The sequence below is a fragment of the Falco peregrinus genome, chromosome 5, assembly GCF_023634155.1.
Source record: "Falco peregrinus isolate bFalPer1 chromosome 5, bFalPer1.pri, whole genome shotgun sequence".
Taxonomy (NCBI): Eukaryota; Metazoa; Chordata; class Aves; order Falconiformes; family Falconidae; genus Falco; species Falco peregrinus.
This window is the reverse complement of record NC_073725.1, coordinates 45,479,406-45,491,438: the sequence shown is the minus strand read 5'-3', so window position 1 is coordinate 45,491,438 and position 12,033 is coordinate 45,479,406. Positions and strand designations below refer to the sequence as shown.

Sequence of the window (12,033 nt, the reverse complement as noted above, 5' to 3'; positions counted from 1 at the left end):
TGTAGTTTAGCAAAATAGAAACCTACAGAAGAATTAGAATCTCAGAAAGAAAACAGTTTTTTAAAACAGCAGCATTGCGATATTAATTTTAAAATTAATAAAAAGTCAAAAAAAAGTTGGTCATTTTCCTCACTGAAATTGTTGGCTGAGGATCAAAACATAATTTGTATTTAAAATAGATTAAATTGAAACATTAATAGAGATGGAAAGGGAGGTGATTACACATATCTCGTTTAAAATCATGTGAACAGAAATATTTTCATGATGCTTTTAAAATTGAAGTTATAAACAGTTTCCTGTTTTTTAAAAATAATCACTCCCCTCATACTGCTGGAAGTAAAAACATTGTTAACAGGGCCACAGTCTGCAATGTCTCAAAAGTTGAATTTCAGAACATAGCTCACAGTGGTGTTAGAACACACTGGCAGAAAAGACTGAAAAGGACATATTATAAAAGAAACACATTGAAGAATAATAATCTAAACGTGAACTATTTTAGAATAATTTGTAGACTATCTTTTAAAACAAAATATTTGCTACTAATAGCTCCTGGAACAACTTGAAAATGACAGATTGCGGGGTGGTGACAATATATATTACCTCCTATTTGACTAGCATGATGATCCCTTAAGCCACACACATAGCTGTGACCCCTCCTGCAATACAGGAGAGAAAAGTCTTATTTTGCTCCAGTTTCAAATCTAAAAACTCTCAACTGAAATGCTTCATACTACTTCCTTCTACCCCCCATCCCTGCATTTTGCCTGTTCATGCTGGGATAAGCCAGGGTCTTGCCTCTAGCATACGAAAGACAGGCTGAGATAGGATGCCTTGCAGGGTCTGAAAGCCTGGCCGTTAAATAAAATAGTACATTTTCATGTGACTGTCCTGCATTAGGACCTGGACAACACATTTCAATAGATGCAACAGATGCTAAAAAACAGGGTTTAAAAGTAGACTACTTAACAGTGACCTTCTGGTCCTCTCGTCTCAGCAAGTATACTGTCAAACTGGAAAAAATGCAAAGAAGGGCAACAATGATAATCAAATGTCCAGGACAGTTTCTGGATGAGGAATAAGTGATTACAGCAGCACTTCACAGCCTAGAGAAGAGATGACCTGAGGGAAATGACAGGCCTACAGGATCAGACATGTCCCAAGGGGAGCAGATAGCTATCTGATGTTTGCTGTCACTTCCAACACAAGGACAAGACTGCATAACTCTAGAGTAGATAAGCAAACACAAAACAAAGCAAGAGAAAAGCAATGGTTGGGCAGTAAACCAACAGAAACTTGCTGCCAAAGTCACAGATGCACTGTTGCAGAAGTGAAAAATTTACATGGGTTCAAAGGGAGACTGAACAAATACCTGGAGGAGACATCTCTTGAAGTTTATTATACAGGCAGAAACCATAACCAGGAAATCCCTAAGCTGAAGATAGCTTGAGGCTGGGAGAGCACTTGAGGGAAGGATCATGCGCACACAATCCTGACCCTGTTCTCACTCTTGTCTAGATTAGCTGCCTATGGTCCTTCTTGGAGACAAACTACAGGGCCAGGCAGACTCTTGTCTAATCCAGTACAGCACTTCCTATGTTCCTGTTACCACGTTTATTTGTAGCGATGAGCACTGAAGTCTTTTTCAGAAACAAGGCAGTTGTATTCTTTTTAGATGTATGAACTGACAACAATAAAGTTGTTTCTAGCTCAGCTTTTGCGGGAGAAAACGTTGCCCAAAGCACTGCTGCATAACAGGCCACCCCTTTTGATGCCAATGAAAAGCCTTCCAAAAGGTATTTATTGATTCTTAGGCCACATCTGAAACAGAAGTTCAGAGCTGAGATGCCCTATGTGGCCTGGGGTGGCAGACGAAACCCATGTGGTGAGGCTGGACTGCAAGTTGCACATGGACCTGCACAGGCCTAATCCACCTGACATCACATTGAAGCAAATACATGTTTTCCAGAAAATCTCAGGGTAAAACAAGCCATTCTGAGGACACGCTAGCCAGCAGTGACATATAGACAGAGATGCACCCTCTGCATGCATAGTAAACATAAATGTGCTACACACTTGCTCTCAAAAACACCTCTACACCAAACAGTCTTTTCCACGTTGGACTCTTCAACATTTCTCCCCAAAGAGCCCAACATATTGGTGGCCCAACCGGCTTTGAGAAAGCAGCGCTGCCAGTCTGTGAGCTGACACAGGCCAGAATCAGCCCCTTGTCCCCAACTCCGCTGCTCCACACTTGCCAGCTCCGGATGGAGCAGGGACCCCTTCCAGCCCTGTTTTCTTCTCTTTTGTTGTGTTTGTCAGGTATCATAATACTCTTGACAGAAACTGTCTTAGATTGTTGAGGAACGAGTAAACCACCATGACAAGCTTACAAGCATGGTATGATTTGCAGCTCAGCCTTCAGTTTATGTCACTCTGTATGTTGGGAGATGAGTCTACAGGAAAGCAGCATTTCAGTTTATTACCTCGGAGCAAAAAGCTGCCTTCCTCAGCAATCCACATGCAAGTTACACCGCCTTTTCACAGCAGTTTAACTGCCCTCTGGTGTCTTTCCTCAAAAAAACAGCCTTTACTCATACCATCCATCAGCGGAAAGCAGTCTCTGGGACAAAATCCACCATCATAAAAGGAGCACTGGTTCACAGCTGAGTTTAATTCAACCCTGAGATATGGGAAGAACGCAGGAAGCCGAGCCATCCACCTGCACTGACATATCACTCGCATCACTGTGCAGATGGAAGGGCAGCACCCCAAAGTAAAGGGCATCTCCGTCAGCATATCCATTCAAATCCTCTGCCTGGAAAGCCACTGCCACGCAAACACCAAATCTTTTCACTAAGAACTGGATCTGTTAGGCAATCTCTAGGTTTCTTCCAACTATGTCTGGCTTTGAAGAGATGACAGTGAAAAAGCCTGTGTCTCCTGTCTGAAAATGAGGGTGCAATCTTGTATTAAGTTCACTGCCACATGGTATGCAGGCTTGGTAAAAAGTATTTGCAATACCGGGTTTTAACCATTAAGCCAGCATTTCATGTCAGGGTGTGCATCTTTCTCCTTGTCTACCATGTTCCCAGCACACTTTCAGATCTTATGAAAATAATTTTGCCATTGCCCTAAGTTACCCAGCACGCCATACCGAGCTCACTTCCAAAGAACAACCCAACATTAAAAATAATGTGCTACCAAAGTCTTTACTTTTTAACCTCAAACTATTTACGAACTATTTTAAATGCACAAATGGAAAACGCAGGCTAAGAGCAGAGAGGAGGAGGAGGACCGAAGCAGGGTCTTACCCAGTGATCTTTCCTTTGTTTGGTTTGCGGACCGCACCACAGGAAGACTTGCCCGCGTACGGCTGCCCCTTGAAAAGGGAGTTGGAGAATCACCCTCAGACATGGCCTCTAAGGAATCAGCAGATGCTTCAGAGAGGTGTTCTGTCTGGTCACCCAAATGGGGCTGTGGGCTCTGAGACGGCTTTGGGCTTCTTGTCTGGAAAACAGAATATTGCATTATTGGTCTACTGAAACTGGAATATTGGGGGAAAAAACAATGAGAAGAAGGAAAAAGTCCAAACTTCTTCAAATACTGGTATGCTGAAGGTCACTTCTGCGTAGGTTATTTGGGAAAAGTGTCCTTAGGTATTCTGCTATGGTTTTTATGGTTGCACATCCACACTGCAAATTTAGTTGTTAACAAGGCCCTGAGGATAAGACATATGCTGAGGAGATGTATGGTAATGCCATTCCTTGCTGCTCAAACAACCACTATAGCATAGGCATCTACACACACACACACACACACTCTCTCTTCCCCCTCCCCCCGCCTTCATGTCGACAAGTCTGCTAAGAAAAATCCTCTGAAAAGATATGCTGTGATGCAGTTGTAAGCTATCAACCTCAGTATATTCTGCTGTGCCAACTGAAAGGTACAGGACATACAGCAAAGCCAAAATAGCCATCCAACATTTCTAGCAGAAATCACAAACAAGTATTTACTTTTCACTGCATTAGCATCAATCAGAAATGTCTTCATTAACTGACCAAACTAAGTATTTTTTACTGGGCAATCACAGTAGTAAACTGCTAAATACAGTATCTGGAAAAAGCTGACTCTCTCAGAAGAGGAAAGAAACGGTTGTATTTATGCACTTCTACTGACTTTTCATGGTAAGATCTGTCTAACAAAACCACACTCAACAGGAGACACAACATCCTGAACGTTTTTTTGCTAACTGTAAGTAACATTGTAAGTGCTTTCTACAAAGAAGGATTGCTTTAAGAAGTATACTCAACACTGTTCAGTGAAATTCCCCCAGCCACATGTTACTACTACTCTGGAAGAACGATTTTCCAGTCTCTCAAGCAAACTGTATCACAACAAACTGGAACAGACACTGTAGAAGCTGAAATTCAAGGCAAAGCAATCTTAATCTGTACCAAAACCAGTATGTAAATATGAACTTCAGAAAGGCCTATAATCAGCACCAGGCACAATGTCATAAAACACATAAGCTTTCCGCTTCCCTATCATTTAAGGTCAAATGCTAGTACATCAAAAATCCCCTGTATTAAAATCAACTTCAACTCTTGGTCTGAAGATGCTGTCAAGACCCAGGAAAGATTTTGCCTCTTTCTGGAAAGCCAAGATGACTTATCTTGCTGACATCTGGTTCCTTCAGTGGTTTTTCAAGTGAAATGAGGTGAGCTCAGTTCAGCAATAATATAATTCACATAATATTCCCTATGTGACCTTGAATGTATGAAGAACTTTAACTTTTATTAGATTTTCATTAGCTGGCTGTAGAGGCCTGTTGTTGCCAAGTTGTGCAGTTGCTCACGAACTACAATAAATTAGAAATACTTCACAAGAAAGCTAAATCCTCCAGAAATTTTTACTTTTGAAATGCTAATATTAAAATATTAGGTATTATCCAACGTCCTACAGTGAAATTTTGAAGAGTACTGAGTATTTGCAGGACTTAAAGCTAACAACATTTGTTCTCAGCAAACACAGGTATGCTTTGAAGTGCTCTGACATGGTCAGCACTAGGCTGCCGGTTGTAAATAAAGGGACTTGTGCCTGAAAATTGACAGACGTGACAAGTGACCTGCGAATGCAGAGAAAGAATTTGATTACTCAGTACTTCTTCATTCAACTTTCCAAAATGGCCTGGGAGCCATCACTGCTGAAGTATTTTATTTACATGGGCACATTACAGAAGTACTACCAAGCCAAGTCATTACAGCTTTGTAGTTCCTTGTACTGATTAATAACTTATCTATATATATCCATTGATAGAGAGCTGGAAGGCACATAATTCTCACTTTATAGAAAACCATAACTAAAAATAAAACAAGATGAAAAAAAAGCAATTAAATCAACCTGCAAAAAGTCTTTAACTTCAGAGTTTGTTGGGAAAGGGACTGCTTTTGTTTCTTTAAGAAAAAAAAATCTGATAATATAAATCAGGATTATTTTGCTTTACTTTTGCTTATCTTTGTTTCATTTGAATCCCCAGATGTCATTTGAGAGATATAATTGCATGTATACAGTATATAGATACATACGAACAGGTGCATATTTAAGCAGTAAGGAGATACTTCATTACCAGAAGCAACAGACCCAGCTTTAGCTGTGCAGTTGCCCAGCATGTCCTGTCAATGCACAGATAGAGCCAGCCTCAGCAATTCTGTGTTTCTTTGGTTGTCCCTGGGGCAATTCTTTGGGACCTAATATACAGCATCTCAGATCCCCCCTGAATAACGCTGCCATCATTACTGTGACTAAATGTATTGGATCTGGCTGAGATGGACTTAATTTTCCCCACAGCAGACCTCATATTGCTGTGCTTTGTATTGGTAGATAGAAAGTTGCTGATAACACATCAGTGTCTTGCTACTGAGCAGTGCAGCACAGCATCAAGGCTGTCTCTCCAACATTCCCCCCTCACCAGTGGGCTGGGGGGTGGGCAAGGTCTGGGGAGGGGACACAGCCAGGACAGCTGACCCAAAGTGACCAAAGGGATATTCCATACCATATAATATCTGTTCAGCAATAAAAGCTAAGGGAAAGGAGGGCAAGGTAGGGCATTTGTTATTATGATGTTTGTCTTCTGGAGCAAACACTACGCGTACTGAAGTCCAATTTCATGGGAAGTGGCTAGACATCACCCGCTAATAGGAGATATAGAACAAAACTTGTGTTTTCATTTGCTTCCGTGCACAGCCTTTGGTTTTATTTTATTAAATTGCCTTTATCTTGACCCATGATTTTTTTCCCATCGTATTTTCTCCCCCTGCTGTTCTGCTGAGGAGAAGGAGTGATAGAGCACCTTGGTGGGCATTTGGTGCCTAGCCAAGGTCAACCCATCACACTAAAACAGACCCTTTTTGGCAGCCCTCATTCCTCACCCCAGGTACTGCAGCCTCCGGAGGCACACTAGAGCCTCCTGAAGCAAGGCAGAGGCACTTCACAGGTTCTGTTCAGACATGAAGACCAGTCCTCCTCTTAACATACACCAGTGCAAATCCACAGCAGTTCCACTCTAGTAAGTGGAGTAATACAAACGTTAAACCAATGCAAGCTATGAATGAGATTCACTATATACACACATCTTGTTTATGGAAGGCTTCAAACTTTGCATTTCAGGTGTAATTCTGAATTTTAAACAGATTATAAAAAAAATCCTCAAACACAGTAACAATAGTGGGTTATTAAAGTAACCGAGAGATATGAGTGCATATTTAATAGGAAAGCATTTTTATTATTGGCATGATGCTACTTAATTATTAAGGGGGTTCCCAGGCAGTACTTCTTAGGAAAACCAGCCCATGAAGTAGGGAGAAGACAAGCAACATTTATGGAGCCATAACCTATGAGGACTTGTAAAGATAGTTAAAGAAAGCAGGGCCAAAACCTTCAGCACTATACAACCCTTATAATAATTATTCAGTGTGTTGATTCCAACATCAAATAAATAAGACAGATGGCAAAGAAATACTTAATAAGTAGTTCCATATATATTTTTTCATATAATGTTCACTAACATACTTTAAAAATATTCACAAGCTTCAGACAATATTTCAGGAAGTGTCCCTTTTAAGTACTTTTCAGGAACTATCACAGAGTATAAGCATTTACAAAATAAATATTTACCACAGAGCCCATATTTCAGGACCCATCTGAACCCAGCTAGAGTTGCAGCGCAGACTGCTGCTCCAAGAGTTGGGATGGCACCGTAGCTGCATGCTGCATAAATCCAGCGAAAGCCATGAACAGGGACATTACTGTGCCTGGGTGGCTGCCTTTTTAATGTATCTATATTTAATCTATATAGCAACGGGTAAACAACATAATATACCTAACAGAGAAGAAAACTCAAGACATGCCCACTAAGCAGTAGCACTATCCAAAATGAAAACATTTGTAAACAGATACTTCACATAGGCGTACAAACCCCAGGAAACACCAGCAGTTTCCATGCCACGCTTCTGGGATAAATGCCAGAAAACACAGGAAGGTTCAGAACTAGGCAGCGGGTCTCTCTTTTCCCCTGTGCCAGTACTTGTTAGGTTACAACTTCCTCAGCCATGGTCTTTCCCCCCACCCAGTACGTTAGGAGACATCCCCCGGCATGTTTCTTTGTGCAATAGCCTTGATTTTTCAGCCAGCTGAACCTCCTTCAAGACTTCTCTAAAAAAAAATCTTGCCTATGCTAGTCCTTGGGTAAGAAGCTCAGCAGAAAGGAAAGACCAAAAGAAGGGTGAACAATTCTGGTGAAAACTTTGATGTAATTGCACAGTGCTTTCAGATTTAGGACATAGTATTTTATTTACAATGATATAGATCCTTGTAACCTTTTCTGGGTATAAATTTAAGTATAACACGTGGAGATAGCTGTTACAAAAGATCCAGTATCTTCCAGCTACTCTTAGGAGTTCCAACAAGAATTAAAACTGTGGTTACCATGCCTTGCGACTGTTGTCTGTCTGTTACAGCTTGTTCAAAGCGTGCACTTGTACTGTATCTGCTTTAGCTCTTCCACTGACTCAGAAAAAAGTGCAAGGCTCTTTGAATGCAAAAAATTTCAGATAACTGGGTGTGAAATCAGAAAGTACCTGAATAAGGAAAAGTTAAATACTGCAGAGACGCCACTGTAATAAGCAGTCACGGGGGACCAGAGGTGTTCATCAAGTTGCATGCATGCTTCTGCCTCTGGCCCTCTGCTCCTGTTTGCCTCTACTAATCCTCTTACCTTTTTGTTCCACCCGGTTTTACGGCTCTGCTCTTCATACCATCCTCCTATGCTCATTTCCAGTTATTTTCCATACTAATCTATACAACTGAAACCTTTTGCTTTCTTTCTTTTTAAAAAAATTAAAAAATCTCTCCTGCAAATTTGCTTCACACATTTTCATAAACAAAAAAGAACTAAGAAAAAAATCCCATGACCTGAAGGATTTAACTTCATCTCTTGATCAATTCACACTTTTTATTTCCTGTCTCCAGGTACTTCCTTAGCCTTTATTTTGACAGAAGCGTCTCTCTTTAAGAGAAGAACCTTATCATACATTTCTTCGAAGATGTTAGCACTCCTGGCAGAGTACAAATAGTAAACAAAGACATCAAAAAATAATAAAGCGCTAGTAAAATAACTCTTTCCTATCATGTATTCTAAAGAACACACCTCGCGTAGGCAACAAACCCCCTCCATTTGAGTCTTCTTGACATTTCAAATAAAGAAGAAAAGTTAAAAGAAAAATGGAAACTTGCTTTTCTTGACCTTCAGAAAAACTGTTTGTCCTGTGACTTGTGCCGAAGATAGCTAAAGGATATGTGATAGACTGCAAATATGCATATAAACAGGCTGTGTTTAATGTACAATGAGTTTATCCATTCTGAAATATTGTCACAGCAAATGAGCTCTTATTACTGCAACAATAATATTTCTTCTTCACATTTGTCTCAGATCCAAATTATGGTTGTCTGAAGGAAGGATATGCTTTTTCCAAAGACAGAGTCTTTGGGGTCCCATATTAACACAACTACAGTGTTTTACTTGTCTGGACATGCTATTAGTGACATGTTGCTTTTGGAGAGAAAGTGAATACTACCCACATTTTCTTACTTTTAACCATTTATTGTAACAATCTTTTCCCTAGCACTTTCTCAGAGAAGTTAAAAGCTTATACATATCTATATAAGCTGAAGTGCATATTGCATCTTTGCAATGGATGCATTTGGATGCTCTCTGTCACTGGGGGAACTGGGGGCAGGGAGATGATTCAGCAGCTGAATGCAACATAAAACCATCTTTCGTTACAACCTCACTGTTCTCTGTGTGTTATTATGCCATTATGAGAGACAAAAATCTATGGCATCTTGCTTTCAGACACCAGCAGTTGGAAATGGTACCATACCAGGAGCAGGCGCACGCTAGCATCTGTGCTCTCAAGAGCTGAAGAGAACAGGAGGATAACTGCCCACTCAACACTGTGCAGACTCTGTAGGAGTTACGCTGCTCCCTGATGCCTGCTCATGTGCTACGGGTGTCTCCTGCTTTTATTTCTGTATTTTGAACACAAATGTTTCACAGTTTTCTGTTGAATCTATGACGACTTACATAGCTGGTCCTTGCTCACAAGCACTCTCAGTTTGGTGGCAACCTTAATTTTTATGGTATGAATGGCCAGAAGCCTTTCCTCCTTGATAAGGAGAAAGACAGTGCCTGAGCCATGGTTACCCACAACCCCCAGCACCGAACCAAGCCACCTCACTTGCCTGTAGCCTCCCTGAGCGAGGCATGTTCCCGTTGGATGCTGCCCGAGCTCCCGCCTTGGCTGAGGCACCACTGGCCGCCTCCTGCCACCAGCTGTCCTGAGGGAAGCCTGAGCTCACCATACACACCACAGGAGCAATGCAAGCAGAGCAAAATCACAGAGCCCTCCCCAGGCCACCTGCAGCACAGTAATTAAGCAAAGCAAAGCATTCAGTGTACACGAACCTGAGGCACAGCACCAGTGCAGATCTTTTCATGCTCTGAGGACGGGAGAAAACAGACCCAGAAGAATTTTCCCAAGTAAGGTAAAAGCAAGCGCTCCCCTTCCTTTCCAGCATGAATGAGAAATAGGGGAAGAAAACTCAGCCAGTGGCACCAGCTGCTACAGGAAGGTGCTGCATTAAAACCTGGTAACGCTCGGTCACAGCCGTGCCTTACCAGAGCCTATTGCTATGGCAGGCTCAGGACACCATGCCAAGTGGTTATTGTCCTCCATTCTGTGAATTTATCTGAAGGCAAAACTCCTCCCTCCTTATGACAGGATCTTTACCACCACTCTGTTATTTACTGATGCTGATCCCCGTTTCTTTCACCTAGCGAAAAAAAACATATCTAATGATGTGTCAGAATTTATCTGCCATATTTTAGGCTGGAATCATATTAAAATCACCCTAAAAATCTGCATGTTTTCCCAGGAGCCTTGCTAGCTCCTGTTGGTGGCCAGCTGCATGCTCCCTGCTATGGCAAGCTGCCAAAACCCATTTCTTTTAATCCTGAGTACTGTGAATCATCAAGCAGGACATCCACAGGCTGCTGACTCCTGCTTGCCCTTCACAGGACCATGGCTCGCTCTTCAGCAGGGTGATCCCCAGAGTTAGTATAAAAAATTTTCATGAAACTGACTGACATGAAGCAACATTTTCAAACTTTGGTTTCTAACTGTAAGCGCCTAGACAAATTTAAGCCTGTTTTTCAGGAAAGCTGTGTGTTTACAATAAAGATATTCATTAGAAGCAATAAAAGCTGTAGGTGCTCAGCACTTACGCTGCCAGACCTCTTATTCATATGTTTAATTGCAGGAACTTGCATTTGAAAATGTTGCCCCAAGGAACTCAGCAGTCCGTCTAAGAGCAACTTAATTGGTCCAGACAAGTCCAGACTGAAATATGCAACATGCTGTGGCATCTCTTTGGAATACATGAAATGTCAGAAAAACCCAAGACATCCACCTTAAAGTGTAAAAATACTTCTCAGTGTGTTTCTGTCCAAATCCAAAGTTTTCTCTTTCTACGAACACCAGTCTGAAATTTTAAGGTAGAAACTGAAGTAAAATGATAGACCAAATTAACAGTCACCCACTGGTAATGAGAAAAATCACACCGAATGAAAGAAATCTTTCATTTTAAAATAAAATCAGTAACACACTGCTTTATTCTATTGCTTTATGACATGAGGTATTTATTTATATGTGATAGCCAAATTTAAAAAGTGACTGACCACCTAACTATTTTCCCCTGCAAAGGCTGCTATGGCTCCATCAATTTTGCTCACAGCAAAATCTGTTCTTTCACAGTCTCTGTCATATTCTTGCATCATAGCTTCAGTTTATTATTACTTTGTTTAAATAAGTTATCCATAAATTCCAGCTGGACATCAACATTTGTCTTAATTAAAATCTTGTGGCAGTTTCAGTTGGAAGCGATTTCTCTTTTCCCTCCTAAAAACCCTACTGTGAAGTATTCACGAGCCAGCATGACCCCTTGTTTCATCCGGGAGATGGCTGTGTTTCATCAGCAGCGGGTGAGGTAACTCCTACCTACACAATCCCCAAAACCATCATGAGAACTCCGAAGATTAAAAGGGATGATTTAAACAAAAAACTGTCATTATGCTGATTAAAGGGGAAAGATCTTTACATGCTTAAAACCACATGCAAAAAGGAGGGGTGGGGGCTGCGAGAAGGAATATATACCAGATGCCTAAATGTACCTAGGGGACAGTGTGTTCTGATTCAAGAAAATTATTATCTACCCATCCCTGTTCTCCCACACATGTCCCTAAGGAAAATAGGAGAAAGGTCTGTTTTTGTGGTGTCTGTTTCCCAAAGCAAAGTAACATGATGCAGCGGTCCTGGAAAAACCTGTTTTTCTGTGTTTCTACGAGCTAAGGACTTCTTAATTAACGTGCTATTTTAAAAATAACTGAAAAAAGAGCCATCAACACTAAGGCTAGTGAGT

General features: G+C 41.1%; 1 protein-coding gene across 17 annotated transcripts in view; it reads right to left on the bottom strand.

Moving 5' to 3' along the window:
- KIAA1217 (KIAA1217 ortholog) overlaps positions 1 to 12,033 on the bottom strand; it is a 365,874-nt gene that overhangs the window by 94,400 nt on the left and 259,441 nt on the right. For all 17 annotated transcript variants that reach the window (XR_008747373.1, XR_008747372.1, XM_055805069.1 and 14 more), the window contains one exon: positions 3,312 to 3,507. Coding sequence is in view for 15 of the 17 variants with exons in the window: in XM_055805069.1 (XP_055661044.1) it covers positions 3,312 to 3,507 (196 nt within the window). In the remaining 2 variants the exon portion in view is untranslated. The remainder of the gene's footprint in view (positions 1 to 3,311; positions 3,508 to 12,033) is intronic.